This window comes from Canis lupus, chromosome X (assembly GCF_048164855.1).
Source record: "Canis lupus baileyi chromosome X, mCanLup2.hap1, whole genome shotgun sequence".
Lineage (NCBI taxonomy): Eukaryota > Metazoa > Chordata > Mammalia > Carnivora > Canidae > Canis > Canis lupus.
The window spans coordinates 918,090-938,903 of record NC_132876.1 but is presented as its reverse complement, the minus strand read 5'-3'; the positions used below and the strand labels follow the sequence as shown (position 1 = coordinate 938,903).

Genomic DNA, 20,814 nt, shown 5'->3' with positions numbered 1-20,814 from the left:
CTGGGCTGAAGGCAAGCGCCAAACCACTGAGCCACCCAGGGATCCCGGGAATGGTTGGTTCTTAAAGAAGAGAGCATGGCCATGCAAGCATTACAAGGCAGTATCTACTCCAGCAATTTTGGCATCGCTTACTGTCCTAACAAGCAAGTCACAGTTAACTTGTCACAGGCAATGGCACTGGAGCCTAATGACTGTCTCCTTCAGGTAGTTCCATCCTTCCGTCCATTCATTCAAATACTATTTTTTTTAAGCATTTGTTATGTGATCAGCACTGCTCTAGGCACTGGGGATAGAGCCCTGCCCTATGGAACTTACATCTGACTTGGAGAAACAGCCTACATATCATATAGGGTTTTATTTATTGACAGCATCAAGCAGTGATAAGCACAGGAGAAAAAGCAGCAGGGTAAGAGGACACAGTGGCAAGGTCGTCAGAAGCTACAGCACCATCTCGGCCCAGATGAGATGATCCTCCCAACTGAAGCCACTTCATTTCTCCCTCAGTTTTGTGGTCCTGAAAGGACTAGGTGCAAAAACCGTGACCTTTGTTCAATTGACTTGTACTATTTCTTTTTTTTTTTAAGATTTTATTTATTTATTAGTGAGAGACACACACACACACACACAGACAGAGGCAGAGACACAGGCAGAGGGAGAAGCAGGATCCATGCAGGGAACCCGATGTGGGACTCGATCCCGTGGCTCAGGATCACGTCCTGGGCCAAAGGCAGACCCCCAACCACTGAGCCACCCAGGCGTCCCGACCTGTACTATTTCTTCATGCAGTATATGAGAGGTCTTTTCTGGACCACTGACTATTGCACTTTCTAGTATTTTAATAAGTCTTGCCAGACACCTTTTCCACCTATATTCTGTAACTGCTAAATGTTTGGCAAAGTGCCAGCCTTATCAATTTTATCTTATTTTTGTACCTCGTCTATATTATAATAGGAATCTTGGTGAAATTTCGCAATTTCCGAGTCAATATTTTCACCTAGGTATCCAGCCATGTATCTGAGTGTGACAAGACACATCTCTCTACAAAGAAGGAAGCAAAACAGTAATGACTCATTCAGTGCACAAATACAAACACTGCAGCTTGACATCTCTGATTGCCTCCTGGCTCCCTAGAACCACGTCTTTTGTTTTTTTTTTTTTTTCTTTCTTCTTTCTTTCTTTCTTTCTTTCTTTCTTTCTTTCTTTCTTTCTTTCTTTCTTTCTTTCTTCTTTCTTTCTTTCTTTCTTTCTTTCTTCTTTCTTTCTTTCTTTCTTTCTTTCTTTCTTTCTTTCTATCTTTCCTTCCTTCCTTCCTTCCTTTCTTTTTCTTTTTTTTTCTTTTTCTTTTTGTAAGTCAACATAACTCTTTATTTTTCTGGGGAATTTAGTTTTTACAGGCACTAGATCAAGAAAATGTGTACCTGGGATTCAGTAGGACATATGGAAAAAAACACCTTGAGGCAGAGGTGTTGATACAGACTGGATGATAATACAATCAGGTGGGTTTGTAGCTGGTTCACAGCTGGATGCTGCACTTTCCAAAATATAAAAGCTAACATTTACTAAGTATTTAGTATGTGTCAGGCACTGAACTCAGGACATTACAGATGATTATCAACTTAGAGGGAGCATTCTAGAAACAGTATAGTGTCATGATTAAAAATTAGGCCTCTGGGGATCCCTGGGTTGGTGCAGCGGTTTGGCGCCTGCCTTTGGCCCGGGGCGCGATCCTGGAGACCTGGGATTGAATCCCACATCAGGCTCCCGGTGCATGGAGCCTGCTTCTCCCTCTGCCTATGTCTCTGCCTCTCTCTCTCTCTCTCTCTGTGTGACTATCATAAATAAAAAAAAATAAAAAAAAATTAGGCCTCTGGAGCCCATCTATTACGGTTTGTATTTTGGCTCAATCACTTATTGGCTGTGTGACTTAGGGCAAGTTACTTTTCTTTGCTTCAGCTTTTTTATCTGGAATGAGGATGATAATAACAGTGTGGTAAAGATTTGCTAGCTTGGACTTGTTTTAAGCACACAGTCACAGAGCCCTGTCTGCCTCAATACTCTGATCATGAATTAGCTAAAGGACACAAAAATTTACTCAAATCAGTGAATTATGTGAAACCGGGAAGACTGAGAAAGTCTTTGGAGACAGAAGCTGGAACAATGGGCCAAATCTAGGAAGTGGAAACTTGGGGGTATTACGCAGGTTCTTTGGTTACACACGGAAAAGGCAGTCTATGTACTAGTCGAATCAGGTTGTATCCAGTGAAGGAGATCTAATTCCCAAATGGAAATGAGAATGCTATCACAGGAAGGAAATAAATGGAACAACAGATGCAGGGCACTCAAATAGATGACAACATCCACTACCCAGGGATACAGGTAAAGTTGAAAGTGAAAACCACAGAAATACAAGGTAAGAACATGTGGTTTGGGAAGTTCATGAACAAACAAAAATACTTGGGAATTCAAGAACAGTCAGTTCAAACTGAGTTATAACTTGCAGTGCCTATAAAATAAACAAAATAAGATGAGCTGATGTGACGCTGACAGATGTGCTCTTCCCGTCTACCTACTGGTAGGCCGCCTTATCTTTCCCTGATCCCTATTTATAATTTTCTTTTTTTAATTTATTTTTATTTTCCTATTTATAATTTTCACCTCAAGAAAAAACAGAGGAGTAGATGTGATCTTGCAAAGAAGGAAAATATGTAGGGGAATATCCTCAGTCAACTCAGAAGAGGAAGGAAAGCTGGAGTACGATGAACAGAGGAGGAGGTGGGGAAAGTAGGTGGTAAAACGTGTCTGCAGTAAGCACCAGGGGTGGGAGGCGTGTTCTGGCTCTAGAGAGAACCGGCTCTTGTGGTTAGGCAGAGAGGCTGAGCTGGCACTTCGACACTACCCTCAGCTCTCATGGCACAAGGAAGAGAGCCACGAGCTTCCATCTGCATGCCCTCAACGGGCTCAGAGCCCTGACTGACCACATGTTCACTTGATAAAATCTTTGGATATGTTGCATTAAATATATCATTAAAATGATTTCCACATGTTTCTTTTAAAGTGTGGCTACTAGGAAATATAAAATTACTCATGTGGTTTGCATTTGTGGTTCGAATTATATTTCTATTGGATTGCGCTGCTCTAGAGGGAATGGGAGAGTGAGAAAATGGGAAAGACTTAATTAAGAAGAAACTGAGTAACCCTCAAGACACTGTTTCAGTCACTGGCTCCAAGTTAGTTTACCAGATTGGACTAATGCATCAGCATGCTCGATTCTATCCCCGAGTCTTCACTCCTCACTGTTTTTGTACAAATCAGAAGCCACTCTATTCTTCAGTTCCTTCCTTGTCAGTTAGTTGGAGTTTGATGAAAGTGACTTTGGTATAAAGGAGATGTATAGTGTTTTGAGCTTGCAAGAGGAATACATGATGCCATTGAATGTGATGCACTTTCTAACCTTGATCCAGGAAAAGGGATCCTTGGTGCTCCAGGCATTGATTGATCCGGAATAATGAAGTCTGGCCAGCTTTGGGGCCCACTGTCCTTTGCCCAAGAAAGGGGAGAGAGATTAGATTCAGCTGCGTTGGTCCTAGACACTCAAGAATAAAATTGCTGTCTTTTTTTTTTTTTAAAGAAAAGATTTCATTTATTTATTTTCGAGAGAAAGAGAGAAAAAACATGAATGAGGGGAGGGGGAAAAGGGAGAGGAACAAGTAGACTTCCTCATGAGGTGGGAGCCTGCTACACACAGCGATCCATCCCACGACCCTAAGACTATGGTGTGAGCTGAAATCAAGAGTCGCGTAACCCACTGAGCCCCCAGGCACCCCTAAATTGCTCTCTTGAGAAGGGTTAAACCTAGCTGCGGAGAAGATAAAGGTATAAAGCATAGGAGTATTTTTTTTTCTAAACTTATTTTGTTTATTGTTAGGACCTCTAATTAGGTGACACTAGAATGTATTACCAGTACTACAAAATCCTATCATTATTTCTTCATGACACAACATATGTTCCTTGTAGAAAAGTTAGAACATGGAAAATAGAACATAAGAAAAAATAAAAGTTAAAATAAGCCACCCTTTTACCCAGAAAAGAAATAATACTATTTTGGTATAAAACTCTCAAGCCTCGTTTTGAAAAGGCATTTTGTTCCCTCTAAAACTGGGGTTGACAAACCTTTTTCTGTAAACAGCCAGACAGTACATAATTCAGGTTTGCAGATCATGTCTCTGTTTCAGCTACTTAACTGCTGTTGTAGAGCAAAAGCAGCCACAGACAACTGTAAGTGAATGGGGGTGGCTACATGTGTCAATATGAGATTTCATTTATAGACACTGAAGTTTGAATTTCATATAATCTTCACATGTCATGTGACATTTTTCTTCTCCCAATCATTTAAAAATAGAAAAAAAAAATAACTCCTAGCTTATAGGCTTTATAAAAAGAGGCGGTGGGCTGGATGGATTTGGCCTGTAGGGCATGATTTGCTCACCACATTTGAGAGCCATCTATATACTCTATCCAAGCTTTACCAGCACTACTCACAGAAACGCTTAACTTCCTGCCACACTGAAGATAATGGACTCAAGGGGGGCACCAGGGAGTGCAGGGAGGACACTTAAGGAGGCAGCGGCACTGCCCAGGGGAGAAATGATGGTAGCCTGAATTAACATAGTCAAAGGAAGAATCAGACAAGAGAAAATGGGTTTGAGAGACACTTATGGAGTAGAGTTAAGAGAAGCATGGAGATAGATAGGTTATTGAAATCTCTGCAACAGAAATAAAAAAGATATAATCAGCTCAGTTCTTCGAGACAAAACAATGGTATTTACCATATTGTCCTGAAGCTGTAATCTGAAAATCTCTAATGTGTCCGGAAGCCATCCCCAGTGGAGTCTGACACTCTGAAATCAAAGGAGGGGAGGACGACAGCTACAGTACGGAAAAGTCGGCTCCACAAATGCAAGCCAATGAAAATGGGAGAACGCCAACAAATGGTCAGTATTTCTTATTGTTTACTGTGTGCCAAGAGCTGTACTACATATTTCATCGTACTATCTGCATCATTCAATTCACTCCAACAGGTAGGTGCCAGAAGCATCCCCATTCTGCAGCTGAGGAGCAGGACACCACCAGTGGTTCTTTTACTTGTTTAGGCTTACATCTCAAACTCTTCCAAGCCATATTTGTAAGCTATCTTTGCTCACTGAACCAAAATTCAGTTTCAGATTTTGCTCTTGGAGATCTTGGAGTTTCACAGAGTCCTGAGAAGGAAGATACTGTTTAGCAGCAGTTTGTTTAAATATTTAGAGCTTCAGGTTCAGCGCGTTCAAAGCTTCAAACACACCTGCCCTTTTCTGAGGACTCTGATGATGTCTACCAGCAATATTCATTTTAGATTTGCTAATGACCGTGAGCTTGTATTTATTTCTTGACAAAGGCAACCATGCTAGGAAGGAAGAGAGCTGGACAGAAATAGATGCGCGGTGCTACTCACTCTTGCTGTACACCAGAAACAGAGTGCTCATCCCGGCTTGCAGGTGCTCGCCGATAAGGCATTCTATCCGCCAGATTCCAACTTGGGATGGTAGCATTTCCACAGTCTCAAAAACACCTGATGAAACACAAAAGGAACAAAAAGAATTTCTTTGTACTAAAGCAATGAGCATGAGATACGTAAGTTAATGCAGAACACCAAAGGAGATCTACCTAAGTCAGTTCTTCTATTCTTGGATCCCTCAAAGCCACAGTGCTTGTATGTGACCCCTCCAGTTTGGAGGTCCTGGAGATTGAGTTCTGACAACCCCCACCCCTGGGAAATGGGAGAGACAGAGGGGTGGCATGCTTTGGTCGGGGAGACAGGAAAAAGCCAGGGTTTTTTAGAGCCAAATGTTTGGTTCCCCCCCCCCACATTGACCAGATGTGAGCTCCCTGGGAGATGGAAGTCAGGGTGAGGTCTTTGTGCACCCAGTTCACTAGGGCTGCCTTGAGGGCTAAAGGAACCCTAGCAGCAAGAAGCTAGAGGGGTTGGGATGCCTGGGTGCCTCAGCGGCTGAGTGTCTGCCCTCGGCTCAGGGCATGATCCCGGGGTCCTGGGATAGACTCCCCCATTGGGCTCCCTGCATGGAGCCTGCTTCTCCCTCTGCCTGTGTCTCTGCCTCTCTCTATGTCTCTCATGAGTAAATAAATAAAATATTTTTTAAAAAAGCTAGAAGGGAATACTGATGGGCTGAGCAATGAGTCGCAATGCACCACCTAGAATAAAGGTACCAGGTGTAAGATAAGAACTGTCCTATCATTGGGGCACCTGGGTGGCTCGGTGGTTGAGCGTCTGCCTTCTGCTCAGGTGGTGATCCTGGGGTCCTGGGATCGGGTCCCGCATCGGGCTCCCCGGAGGGAGCCTGCTTCTCCCTCTGCCTGTGTCTCTCATGAATAAATAAAATAAAATAAACCCCAAAACTGTTTTATTATTTAACCTTGACCATTTCCATGCTGGAGTTTAAGGCAGCAGCCAGGAAGGGGTTGGTGGGGACACACAATAAATGTAAGGTAGAGGAACAGAGGACTCAAGCACACCTCCCTTTCCCAACGTAGACATCCTGGAGTGGACATGACGTATATTTGTAATGTAAAGTGACTGCAGGAGTGTTTCTCACTTAAGAGTAAGGAGAAAGTCACTGAACTTATTGGAATTTTGCCACAGAAACACGGGAAGTTTGCTTCCACTGTTAAACCTATTTTTTTGGGGGGGGGATCCCTGGGTGGCGCAGCGGTTTAGCGCCTGCCTTCGGCCCAGGGCGCGATCCTGGAGACCTGGGATCAAATCCCACGTCGGGCTCCCGGTGCATGGAGCCTGCTTCTCCCTCTGCCTGTGTCTCTGCCTCTCTCTCTCTCTCTCTCTGTGCCTATCATAAATAAATTTAAAAAACCTGTTTTTTTTAAGATTTTTATTTATTTATTCATGAAAGACACACACACACACAGAGGCAGAGACACAGGCAGAGGGAGAAGCGGGCTCCATGCAGGGAGCCCGACGCGGGACTCGATCCCGGGACTCCAGGATCACACCCTGGGCTGAAGGCAGGCACCAAACCGCTGAGCCACCCAGGCTGCCCTGCTAAGCCTGTTTTAAAGGGACAGTGGAGAGCCAAAATCTAGCTGTATTTTGATCAACACTGTGAGCGGTGCTTAATCAATATACTGGTTACAGACATAAACTGATCACTCTGTGGCTAACTACTAGTGCCACGTGTGATCCGAGATGGGACAAATGCCCTCCTCCCAGGAAAGTGCTGCAACATTAATTACAGATTAATTCTGTTCTATTTCCTTGGTAGCACATTCTCTCTATCTGAAACGATCACGTTTCTTTGCTAATTCATTGATTATGTCTCTGTAGGGGAAAGTGACTTGAAAAAGTGAGTTACCTGAGATCAGGGAGTCTGTGTGCTTTGCTCGCGGACTGCGTCCCCAGTGCCTAGACCATTTAAAGGAAGCTCTGGGTAAGTACAGGAGGTGGAAGAGGGCACAAACGAGCTCCTACCTGGATAGAGGTTGTAGACTGCCATTTTATATTCCTCTTTTTTCCGTACAGTGAACACATGTCCACTGAAGTGAATGGAATGAATGTTTTCGTTGCTGCCCATGCTGAGCAGATACCATCGAACCTTTTGATCCTGAGCCATTACTAAGCCAGGGAGTGTATCCTTCACATAGCCGTTGATTGCTGGAGGAGAAGACAGAAAAGGCTGTTGATACCTATTCTGGAAGTTTCTTTCCCTCCACTCCAGTAAAAGATACTGATTCCTATGAGGATCGCGCTCCCATGCATATACTTTCAATTCCTACACTGCGCCAGCTCGAGGCTCCCTTGCTGAGGAAGACGGGGTGCGGGTCCTGTTACCATGGAAGCGGAAGTTTTCTTTTAGAGTAGGGTCCTCCTTCTGGACATTGCAGGGAGCTCTGCAGTTCCTTTCCAGGTTTTCAGTGAAGTACCAGCTCTTAGTCTCATCGAATATAGTGAAAACCAGGGCAAACTCCTGCACTGTCACTTGTCTCCCATGAGCAGGGTTCAGTGTGTTACTGCGGCAGATCAGAAGGGGTCCAATCAAGCCTGAGTGCACATCTTTCTCCTGGGAGAGAAGACAGCAATCCCATGAGTATAAGCTGTCTCACCTACGGACCAGACTCCATTTCTTATCAACTCTATGCTGCTCGAACCCGCTCCTTCTCTTCCCACAGCACGATCCATCCTCTTTATTTATTTTTTATAAATTTATTTTTTATTGGTGTTCAATTTGCCAACATATAGAATAACACCCAGTGCTCATCCCCTCAAGTGCCCCCATCAGTGCCCATCACCCAGTCACCCCCATCCCCCGCCCACCTCCCCTTCCACCACCCCTAGTTCATTTCCCAGATTTAGGAGTCTCTCATGTTCTGTCTCCCTTTCATCCTCTTGAGTAGATTCCAGAGTGATAGCTCTCAAACACAAATATGATGGCAGCTCCGCGACTGAAAGCTTCCCATCAAGGTTATGATAAATAGCATAATTCTGAGCAGATAACACAAAGTCCATTTCTTTTAAACCAGTAAGTGGTCAGAGCAATGTACACCTGCTTACCAGATCAACATCAGAAAAATAAGCCCAGGCTTTGCAGTCAAACTCATCTTTAGTGGGTGCCATATGATGCTGCACTTTCCAAAAGTAAATTTTGGTTTCATTAGGGTTGACAAACTTTCTTCTAGGTTCTGCTCCTTGTCCCTCATCTTCGTCATAAGAAATAAGACTAGAATAGAAGGAGTAGGGACGAGAGGCCTGGTTTTTGAAAGTTACCTGCAGAGAAAAAGTAAATACTAAGTTTTACAGAAAATTCAAGTGTCTTTTCTGAAAGATAACAGAGGATCCACTCAGTAGGAGAGTGATCACAAGGAAAAAAAAATGTTCTCTAGTCTCCAATATCATACACACAGAGTGAAATAAAATCAAAACCCAGAATATTGTTATTCTTGATTAAATTCCCGCTGTGGAAATAGCTGAAAGAATTACAGCCTCTAACCAGTCACTGAAAAAAAAAAAAAGAAAAAGAAAAAGAAAATTCAAGTGTCATGTTTTAGGATCATATAAGGTCCTTACCTTAGGGTTTGCATCCCTAAGAGTAATGCCTATTTTTCGGTTTATTCAAGTTCTTAACACCCAAACGAAGTGGACAGAGGGCAGATGGCAGGAGCCCAAAGCTAAGGATCCATCTATGAGGAAACTGAGGAAGTTTAGAACTCTAAAATCTTTAAAGCATGAACTCAAAGTAGCAAAACAGAGAATTCCTAAATTCTTGACAAAAGTTCCAAAGTAAAATGAAAAATACCACCCCAGGGATTTTAAGACATAAACGCCAAGATTAATACATATGGTTCTTATGACCAATTCCAGGAAGAATGCACATGATCTTTATTTTTTTAATTAAAAAATTTTTTTATTGGACTTCAATTTGCCAACATATAGCATAACACCCAGTGCTCATCCTGCCAAGTGCCCCCCTCAGTGCCCATCACCCAGTCACCCCAACCCCCCGCCCACGTCCCGTTCCACCACCCCTTGTTCATTTCCCAGAGTTAGGTGTCTCTCATGTTTTGTCACCCTCACTGATATTTCTCACTCATTTTCTCTCCTTTCGCCTTTATTCTCTTTCACTATTTTTTATATTCCCCAAATGAATGAGACCATATAATGTGTGTCCTTCTCTGATTGACTCACTTCACTCAGCGTAATACCCTCCAGTTCCATCCATGTCGAAGCAAACGGTGAGTATTTGTGGTTTTTGATGGCTGAGGAATATTCCATTGTATACATAGACCACAGCTTCTCTATCCATCATCTGTTAATGGACACCGAGGCTCCTTCCACAGTGTGGCTATTGTGGACATTACTGCTAGAAACATCGGGGTGCAGGTGTCCCAGCGTTTCCCTGCATCTGTATCTTTGGGGTAAATCCCCAACAGTGCAATTGCTGGGTCATAGGGCAGCTCTATTTTTAACTCTGAGGAACCTCCACACAGTTTTCCAGAGTGGCTGCACCAGGTCATATTCCCACCAACAGTGCAGGAGGGTTCCCTTTTCTCCACATCCTCTCCAACATTTGTGGTTTCCTGCCTTGTTAATTTTCCCCATTCTCACTGGGGTGAGGTGGGATCTCATTGTGTGTGTTTTTTTTAAAGATTTTATTTATTTATTCATGATAGAGAGAGAGAGAGAGACAGAGACAGAGACCCAGGCAGAGGGAGAAGCAGGCTCCATGCACCGGGATCCTGACATGGGACTCGATCCCGGGTCTCCAGGATCACAACCTGGGCCGAAGGCAGGCACTTAAGCCACCCGGGCTACCCTTCATTGTGGTTTTGATTTGTATTTCCCTGATGGCCAGTGATGCGGAGCATTTTCTCATGTGCGTGTTGGCCATGTCTATGTCTTCCTCTGTGAGATTTCTGTTCATGTCTTTTGCCCATTTCATGATTGGATTGTTTGTTTCTTTGCTGTTGAGTTTAATAAGTTCTTTATAGATCTTGGATACTAGCCCTTTATCTGATACGTCATTTGCAAATATCTTCTCCCTTCTGTAGGTTGTCTTTGAGTTTTGTTGACTGTTTCTTTTGCTGTGCAGAAGCTTCTTATCTTGATGAGGTCCCAATAGTTCATTTTTGCTTTTGTTTCTCTTGCCTTCGTGGATGTATCTTGCAAGAAGTTACTGTGGCTGAGTTCAAAAAGGGTGTTGCCTGTGTTCTCCTCTAGGGTTTTGATGGAATCTTGTCTCACATTTAGATCTTTCATCCATTTTGAGCTTATCTTTGTGTCTGGTGTAAGAGAGTGGTCTCGTTTCATTCTTCTGCATGTGGATGTCCAATGTTCCCAGCACCATTTATTGAAGAGACTCTCTTTCTTCCAATGGATAGTCTTTCCTCCTTTATCGAATATTAGTTGACCATAAAGTTGACGGTCCACTTCTGGGTTCTCTATTCTGTTCTATTGATCTATGTGTCTGTTTTTGTACCAGTACCACACTGTCTTGATGACCACAGCTTTGTAGTACAACCTGAAATCTGGCATTGTGAGGCCCCCAGCTATGGTTTTCTTTTTTAATATTCCCCTGGCTATTCTGCATATGATCTTTAAAAAAGACTTCAGATTTTTAATAATTATACGTGTTTCATAAGACATATGGAAACTAAAATCAGAATCAAAACAGAACAAATAATTTGCTCACAATCCCATAATTTTAGATCCTTCTTTTTTTAAATTTTTATTTATTTATGATAGTCACACAGAGAGAGAGAGGCAGAGACACAGGCAGAGGGAGAAGCAGGCTCCATGCACTGGGAGCCCGATGTGGGATTCGATCCCGGGTCTCCAGGATCGCGCCCTGGGCCAAAGGCAGGCACCAAACCGCTGTGCCACCCAGGGATCCCTAGATCCTTCTATACCCTTAATGTAAACAATCAATTGGACCAACGGATGACTACTTTTGGAAAAGAATAAAACTACTTCAATTTTTGGCTCACACAAGACACCAAATTAACTTCTAGTCTACAGGAATTACTGATGGATTAAATGATTAACTGTTAAGCAATTATATTGTAAAAAAAAAGTTGAAGAAAGTGTGATTTCAAGAAAAAAATCTTCGTATAGGGAAGGGTTTCTTTTTTTAAAATTTTTTATTGGTGTTCAATTTGCCAACATATAGAATAACACCTAGTGCTCATCCCATCAGGTGCCCCACTCAGTGCCTGTCACCCAGTCACCCCCACCCCCTGCCCACCTCCCTTTCTACCACCCCTAGTTCGTTTCCCAGAGTTAGGAGTCTCTCATGTTCTGTCTCCCTTTCTGATATTTCCCATTCATTTTTTCTCCTTTCCCCTTTATTCCCTTTCACTATTTTTTATATTCCCCAAATGAATGAGACCATATAATGTTTGTCCTTCTCCTATTGACTTATTTCACTCAGCATAATACCCTCCAGGTCCATCCACATCGAAGCAAATGGTGGGTATTTGTCGTTTCTAATGGCTGAGTAATAAGGGAAAGGTTTCTATAAACACAAAAGCTATGTGTCATAATGGAAAGATTTATGGATTACTACCAATAATTCAAACCTGTTTTATTTCAGAAACTACTATATATAAAATTAAAAGATGACACATTTGGAAAAACATATAGCATATAAGGTAATATAACTTGATAACAAAAGTAGTCCCTCCAAAAGGGTCAAATATGCAAAGGACAGTAACAAAATTCATTAGAGCAAGTCTTAAAATATTCATGTACATTGTACTCCTGGAATTTTGTCCTAGGAAAAGGGTTGTGATTGCAGTATTACCGAGCTAATGAAAACAGAACAAACTACCTAAAACCTTGTTCAAAGTAAATGGCTAAGTAAACCATAAATTCACATAATAGACTATTATACCATCACTAAAAAAAAAGATAGTCTTTCAAATGACATAAGAAATATTTACAATATGATATTTAGTTATAAAAGAAGAGGTAGAGGGGTGGCTCAGTGCTTTAAGCCTCTGACAATTGGTTTCGGCTCAGGTCGTGATCTTGGGGTTGTGGGATGGAGTCCTGCACTGGGCTCTATACTGAGGTGGCTTGGGATGCTCTCTCCCTCTCCCTTGGCCCCTCCTGCTCTTGCTCTCTCTTTCTCTCTCTAAAATAAATAAATACATCTTTAAAAAAAGATGAGGTAAAATTACACATGGTATAATTTTTTTTTTACTAAGAGCAAATGATGACAGATTTACTATAACCATATATGCAAAATACACTTGAAACTTAAATGGATAACTTTCAGTTTACACCTTTAAATAACATGAGAAAGTAGAACAGAATAACAGACTTTGCTTTAATAATAATACATAAAAATGGGTCTTAAAATCACATAAAATATTTTTTAATTAGGAAGGCTACTGGGACGCCTGGGTGGTTCAGCAGTTGAGCATCTGTCTTTGGCTCAGGGCGTGATCCTGGGATCTTGGGATCGAGTCCCACATTGGGCTCCCTGCATGAAGCCCACCTCTCACATGGTATAATTTTGAACACATAAAGAGAAGAATACATAGGACAAAGAGAACCTACACCGAAATGGCAATTATGGAATTATTTTTCAACTTATTTTCTATACTTCAAAATTCTTAAAAAATGAGAATAAATTATTTTTGTAATCAGAAAAAAATATACGATTAATTTTCTTATAATTTCATTGTCCTCAACTCACCACGATATTGTCTTCAACTTCTGCTCTTATATATGGCCCCAAGAGTCCCAAGTGTTCATTCAGTTCTCCACGGTATAAGGGCTGAGTAAAGGATCCATCAGTAAATTCCTGGAAAACCACCTTCTTGAACTGCTGGACATCCCCACTTTGAGCCCTGGGGAAAAAAAGTAGAGGAAAAGCACTATTTTCAGGTGGACCAGGTGGGTAAAAACACCTCATATTCTTGCCCTCCCTGTATTTGAGACACTTGTCATAGGACTGATGATGAATTGGAAGTGTAATGGAGCAGAGTGGGGGAGAAAGGAGGATTAAAGATAACTTCCAGGTTTCTGTGCAAATCACTGAGATGGGGAACCCTGTAGGAAAAGTAGGTGGGGTGTACAGTTTTATTTTATTCATTTTTACTTTTTTTAGGATTTTATTTATTTGAGACAGAGGAGAGAGCATGAGGAGGGGGAAGGGCAGAGGGAGAAGCAGATCCTCCTGCTGAGCAGGGAGCCTGATGTGGGGCTCCATCCCAGGACCCTGAGATCATGACCTGAGCCAAAGGCAGATGCTTAACCGACTGAGCCACTCAGGCACCATGGGGGTATACAGTTTTAAACACACGGGACATCTATGTAAATTAAATTGACAAATACACAGAGGTTGAGAGCTCACAAAAGAGATCTAGATGAAGATCATCCATATTTGGACGATATTCAAATCATGTGAGTGGCTTATTAAAGCAGATAGTCAATTTTGTTATGTCCTCATCTTATTGGACGACTAAGCAACATTTTGCATAACCACTCCATTTTCCTGACGTACTCTCTCTCCAGGCTTTGCTAGTATGTACGTTCCATGAAAGCAGGGGTTTCCTATGTTTTGTCCACTGTGGTATTCCCAGGAGCTGGAACAAGTGCTGCTTGGCACATAGTAGGTGGTCAAAAAATATTGCAGATTGCTAAATGCATATAGGACTTACAAACACATTCTAAATAGAAGCCCCAGGGTTCAATCCTTGGGAATTCTTTACTTTACTTACAAAGAAAATCTGGGGGTGCCTGGCTGTCTCAGTCAGTAGGCCTTCTTGATCTCAGGGTTATAAGTTCAAGCCCCATGTTGGGTGTTGAGATTACATAAACTCACAAACTTAAAAAGTCAAAGAATCTGTTAAAATTGTGAGCTAAAATTATACAATAAAGTGCATAAAATATAAATGCTTTTGGTATAAAAATCTAACCACCATCCAGATCAAGAAGAACACGAGCAGCAATGCAGAAGACTCACTGTGTGTGCTTTTCCAATAACATTCGCGCTCCTCCTAAAGGTAACACCCATTGTGATGTTTATGATAATTATGTCTTTTTCTTTTTCTCTTCTTTGTCTTTGCTTTTCTTGATGATTTTACCAGTATGTACTCATCCCGAAAGAACATAGTTTAGTTTTGCCTGTTTTTGAGATATGTAAATGGAACCATATTGTATACGGTCTTTTGTTTCTGGCTTTTTCCCCTCGGCATTATGGTCATGAGATTCACCTACATAGTTGTGTGTAGCTATAGTTTGTGTTCCATTGTGTGACTCTACCAAAATTGTGAACATTTGTGTCCTTTCTAAATTTTGGTGCTTAAACATAGTCTTGCTCCTGCTATGAAGCTTTTCTTTTCCTGCTATGAACCTTCTCGTACACATCTTTTGGTGAGTATGTATGCATTTCTCTTGGGCAGAGATCTAGGAGTGGAATTGCTGAGTATCCATATGTTCAGCTCTGGTAGCTACCACCACACTGTTTTCCAAAGTGGCTGTGCCATTTTCCATTTCTGTCAGCCATGTGTGAGAGGTCCATTTACTCTGAATCTTTATAGGTACTCGATAATCTATTTTTACGTTTTGGGCCATTCTAGTGGCTGCATAGCAGTGTCTGTGATTTCATTTCACATCTTCCTGATGTGAATAATGAGACCGAGCATCTTTTCTTCTGAGTACTAGCTATTTGAATCTGATTTGGGAATGCCTATCCAAGTTGGTGGTGGTGGTGTTTTTTGCCAATTTTTCTATTAGGTAATCTCCTTTTCTTATTGATTCAAAGCGGTACTCTAAATAGTCTTGATAGGAGTCCGTTTTGGCCTTTTGTGCTGCAAATATCTTCTCACATTCTGTGGATAATCTTTTCATTCTTTTAAAAAATATTTTGAGGAGCACTTGGGTAGCTCAGAGGTTGAGCACCTGCATTTGGCTCAGGGTGTGATCCCAGGGTCCTGGGATTGAGTCCCACATCAGGCTCCCAGGACAGAGTCTGCTTCTACCTCTGCCTATGTCTCTGACTCTGCCTTTCATGAATAAATAAATCTTAAAAAAATACTTTGATGAGCATAGCTTGTAATTTTAATGTAGTGAAATTTAAAAAAATCCTTCATGCTAGTGCTTTTTGTAGGTCAATTCTCTTTCCTTACCCTGAGGTTATTTAGATAGTCTCTTATATTTTCTAAGATATTTATACTTTTATGCTTAAACTTAGACTCTTAGCCCAGTGTGAGTGGATTTTTTTATGGTGTATGGATCCAATTTAATGTTTTCCCATATGGATGTTAAAATGTCCCAGGACTTTTTAGCACCAGGCTGTTGTGTCAAAGCATCTCAGCTTCTGTTTTTCTGAAAATACCTATTTCTATTTCATTTTGAAACATTTTCTCTGAGTTTAGAATTCTAGGTTAGCATTTTTCTTTTCATATTTTTCATTTTAAAGATTTTTTTTATCTTTCAGTATTATGTTGTCAAATAAGATAGACATCAGCTATGTGTGACTATTTAAATTTAAACTAATTTTTAAATTTTTCCTTTGTTTTAAGGTTTTATTTGAAAATGTGTGCACACAGGCAGGGGGAGGCAGAGGAGGGAGAGGGAGAAGCAGCCTCCATGCTGAGCTCAGAGTCCACTATTTTATGTTATTTATTTATTTTAAGGTTTTATTTATTTATTCATGAGAGACACAGAGAGAGAGGCAGAGACATAGGCAGAGGGAGAAGCAGGCTCCTTTGGGGGAACCTGATGTGGGACTCGATCCCAGGACCCTGGATCATGCCCTGAGCCAAAGGCAGACTTCACCACTGCGCTACCCAGGCGTCCCTAAACTAATTAAATTTAACACAATTAAAATTCAATTCTTTAATCACACTAGCTACATTTCAAGTACTTGATGGACACATATGATTAATGGTTACCATACTAGACAGTGAAGATCTAGAACATATCCATCATCACAGAAAGTTGTATTGGACACTGTTGTTTTAGTAGTTTGAAAAGTCGGCTATCAAGTTCCTGTGGAAGTAATGTATATTTTTCCCTCTGTTTTTTTTTTATAATTATTTTTATTTATTTATTTATGATAGTCACAGAGAGAGAGAGAGAGAGAGAGGCAGAGACACAGGCAGAGGGAGAAGCAGGCTCCATGCACCGAGAGCCTGATGTGGGATTCGATCCCGGGTCTCCAGGATCGCGCCCTGGGCCAAAGGCAGGCGCCAAACCACTGCGCCACCCAGGGATCCCCTTCCCTCTGGTTTTTAAAATTTTCTCTTTATCCTTAGTTTTCTTAAGTTTGATTTTTATTTGCCTATGTGCAATTTTCTTTGTATTTAACATGCTTTGGGTTATACTTAGCTTATTGAATCTGTGACTTGACATGGTTTATCAGTTATTGAAAATTAAAAAAAAAAGAAAATTTTAGACATTCAATTTTTTTCCTGTCCCATTTTTTACATGTGCTCTTCTAAGGACTCCAATTATATTTATGCTGTATCATTTGAGAGTGTTTTTTTCACCCGTCTCTTATACTCTTCTGTTCTTTTCATTTTTTCCCCTTCCTATGCTTCAGTTTGGATATATTTGCTTGACCTTAATCCTGTCTTTTGTAGTGTTTAGCCTGAAATTACACTCATCCAATGCGGTTTTTAATTTTAGATGTTGTATTTTTGAGTTTTAGAATGACAATTTGAGTTTTTAAAAACAGATTCCAGGGATCCCTGGGTGGCGCAGCGGTTTAGCGCCTGCCTTTGGCCCAGGGCGCGATCCTGGAGACCCGGGATCGAATCCCACATCGGGCTCCCGGTGCATGGAGCCTGTTTCTCCCTCTGCCTGTGTCTCTGCCTCTCTCGCTCTCTCTGTGTGACTATCATAAATAAATAAAAATTAAAAAAAAAAAACAGATTCCAATTTCCAATTGTAATTCTCCATCTTCTTATCAGTGTAATGACAGATAGAAGCAGAAAAATGTTCACTGTAAGCCCAGAAGGCTAACCTATAACCTGCATAATTCCAATAAGGATCAAATATGTACTTGTTGCTATGGGTTTTTTTTTAGATTTTATTTATTTATTTGAGAGAGAGCATGAGCAGTGGGAGGGGGAGAAGCAGGGTCTCCACCAAGCCAGAAGCCCAATGTGGGGCTCGATCCCAGGACCTGAGTGGAAAGCAGATTCCCAACTGACTGAGCCACCCAGGTGTCCTTGGTTGCTACATTCTTTTTTTTTTTTTTTTTTTTTTTTTTTTTTTATTTATGATAGGCACACAGTGAGAGAGAGAGAGGCAGAGACACAGGCAGAGGGAGAAGCAGGCTCCATGCACCGGGAGCCCGACGTGGGATTCGATCCCGGGTCTCCAGGATCGCGCCCTGGGCCAAAGGCAGGCGCCAAACTGCTGCGCCACCCAGGGATCCCGGTTGCTACATTCTTAAAGGGTCTCATTACTGCCTGTACATCTCTCCAATAGTTAATATTGAGCTGAATGATAAGCACCAGAGAAATCTTGTGAAAGTAATTTTACAAGTGTAAATTTGAAGACATTTATGATCTAATGCTCCCTGTACATCCCTCCCCCTGAACCTAAGCAATATAACCACCAGCTTCATACAGCAAAAGTAAAGCTCTTTCTGCCATGAGTCCTGTTCCTGTGCTATAAAAAATGCATCTTTTTAAACTGAAAACATCTCAAGAATTCTTTCTTGATCATTCGCTCATGGTCCTATATCAAGTATTGTCTATCTTCTCTATTTTCTTTAAAATATCTACAATTATCCCTGCTTCTCAGGCATTACCCTTCTAGACTTTTGATTGAGTGCTTAGAAAGTCTTTGTACCCCCAGCCCTTAAGATACTTCAGCAAAGCCTACCAAGAAAGAAAACAACTAAGGGGACGCCTGGGTGGCTCAGCGGTTGAGCATCTGCCTTTGGCTCAGAGCCTAATCCTGGAGTCCCGAGATCTAGTCCCGCAGTAGGCTCCCTGCATGGAGTCTGCCTCTCTCTCTGTGTGTCTCTCATGAATAAATAATAAAATATTAAAAAAAGAAAAGAAAACAACTAAGGATCATCACTGCATCTCCCAGTCAAACTTTAGTTCATCTAATTCTTTTTGTTCCTCAGCTCCCCAAAGATTTTTTAAACGTGGATTTTAAAAATTTATCTAGTGTTTATAGTTGTTGCAGCAGGAGTGATGGCCTGCCATGACCTATTCTCTACCCAGAAACAGAAGACACACTACCTTTCTTTTGGTTAATATTTGCAAGGCATGCCATTTTCCATCCTTCCACTTTTAGTCTTTTTATTCTTACGTTTTAGATATATAGCTTGGAAACAGCATCTAGTTGTATTTTGTTTTGTTTAAAAAAGACCCAAATTGGAGTCATTTGCCACCCCCTCCCCACGACAAAAGACAAGACTCACAGTCTCAAGAAATCCCAGGAAGGTGACCTTTTAACAGTCAATCTGAAATTTCCAGCTCAGCACTAGTGAGGTCATCTGCCTGATAAAAATCTTGCTGTTCCCTTCTCCCCAAGAGAAGCTGTCTTGGGCTAAAACAATCCTTTCCTTGTGCTAATAACCTCCTTGCCCCACCACCCTAGCCAGAAAAACTTCCATTTTGTACCCTTCTCAGGGCATCTCTCTACTTGCTAGATGGGATGTTAGTTGATTCATAACCACTTAATAAGACACTTTGTAAACTGATTTATTTGGTTTAATTTTAACAGATTTAGTGGCAGCAATGGGATCCAGGGTGAACCTCTGATGACTTTCAGAAGCAATAAGAAACACAGAAGTGGCACCCCATGAACCTTTTTGAGTTCACTGTCTTTCTTGCTGTTTCCAAAGGTCATTGGTGAGTTTCTTGGTTGATTTTCAGGGTTTTTGCTTTCAAGCTCCCGATCTAATTGGCTTTCCAGTTCAGGGTTAATGGGTCAGTCTAGACTGACAAGAGGCTCTAAGGAAGAGCCAGTCTTCAGCCCTTGGTTCAGTCCACTATTCCATGTTGGAATCCCTTCCCCATTTCCAGTCTGCAGTCTTTTGCTGGTTTAGTCCTTCCCTCAGTTCTAATCTGCTGTCTCTATTAATGGAGCATGCTGGGTTACTCCATACTGGGAGTTGCTGGAGGTGCACACAGGGCCTTCTATTAGCCAGCCTGCAGTAACATTTAAACCAGTTTTTAATTTTGTCCCTGGATTCCATGTAGGGAACTCCTGATGGTTTAGTTTGCAATTCTCCATTTGTTTGAAATTATTCCCCAGATTCCATGTCAGGAATTGTTGGTGGCAGCTGACATTCTCTATTAATTTGGAATCAGTCTGCAATCTCCATTCTTTTAGGCCTGCTGGTTTAATCCTGTTCCCAGTCCCTACTTTGCTAGTTACCATTGGTGTCCACAGTTCTGTTTCCACAGTTTCTGCTGGTTTCTACTAATGTGCACATGAGGTAAAGGCTGTTGCAAAAAAATATATATCTTAGAAGCCAAAGAGCTGGGATCCCTAGGTGGCGCAGCGGTTTAGCGCCTGCCTTTGGCCCAGGGCGTGATCCTGGAGACCCGGGATCGAATCCCACGTCAGGCTCCCGGTGCATGGAGCCTGCTTCTCCCTCTGCCTGTGTCTCTGCCTCTCTCTCTCTCTCTCTCTCTCTCTCTCTGTGACTATCACAAATAAATAAAAATTAAAAAAAAATACTTATTAAAAAAAAGAAGCCAAAGAGCTTAGGTATTAGTTTGGCTCAGAGAAACTCAAAGGCCTAGCTAAACAAATGGGATCCTTTGTATGCAGAGGGTTGAGCAAGCCACCTTCTGGCACACCTGCTTGTTTTAAGTATAAGAACTATAGTACCAGAAGTTAAAAAAAAAAAAAAAAAGAACTATAGTACCAGAAGTTGCAGGTGTCTAGCGAGGTGGCAGAGCAAAAGCTACAACCCAAGTTCTTTGGGGGAACTGGAGACAACTGTTTTTGTCTTGCACATCTCTGCAGGGTCAAACGTACAATCCTAGAAGTTCAAAGTAGTTCACTTGCCGTTTCTGTCACTTCTCGAAATCTCTATGATTCCTGTCAAATTGCTTGAAGAGATCAGGACACTGGAAACAATTATCCTGTACTTAACCTGTGCCTTTATGATGTGAATTTTCTATCTCCATCTTCCTTGGGACCTGGGAGCCATCCTTTGACATGAAAACTTTAGGAAGAAGTATCTCATCAGAAGGAAAAAACAAAAAAAGAATGGGAGGGTATTTGGAAATTAAGCCTAAATGTCATCTCCATTAATATTA

The 20,814-nt window shown here is 41.6% G+C and overlaps 1 protein-coding gene across 2 annotated transcripts in view; it reads right to left on the bottom strand.

Annotated features, from left to right (window-relative positions):
• The window catches only part of F8 (coagulation factor VIII), a 148,733-nt gene that overhangs the window by 30,337 nt on the left and 97,582 nt on the right, over positions 1-20,814 (bottom strand). For both annotated transcript variants that reach the window (XM_072818167.1, XM_072818168.1), the window contains exons 15-21: positions 13,263-13,416; positions 8,618-8,830; positions 7,898-8,126; positions 7,538-7,720; positions 5,492-5,608; positions 4,827-4,898; positions 3,452-3,537 (exon numbers count right to left, since the gene is read on the bottom strand). In XM_072818167.1, the coding sequence (XP_072674268.1) occupies positions 3,452-3,537; positions 4,827-4,898; positions 5,492-5,608; positions 7,538-7,720; positions 7,898-8,126; positions 8,618-8,830; positions 13,263-13,416 (1,054 nt within the window). The remainder of the gene's footprint in view (positions 1-3,451; positions 3,538-4,826; positions 4,899-5,491; positions 5,609-7,537; positions 7,721-7,897; positions 8,127-8,617; positions 8,831-13,262; positions 13,417-20,814) is intronic.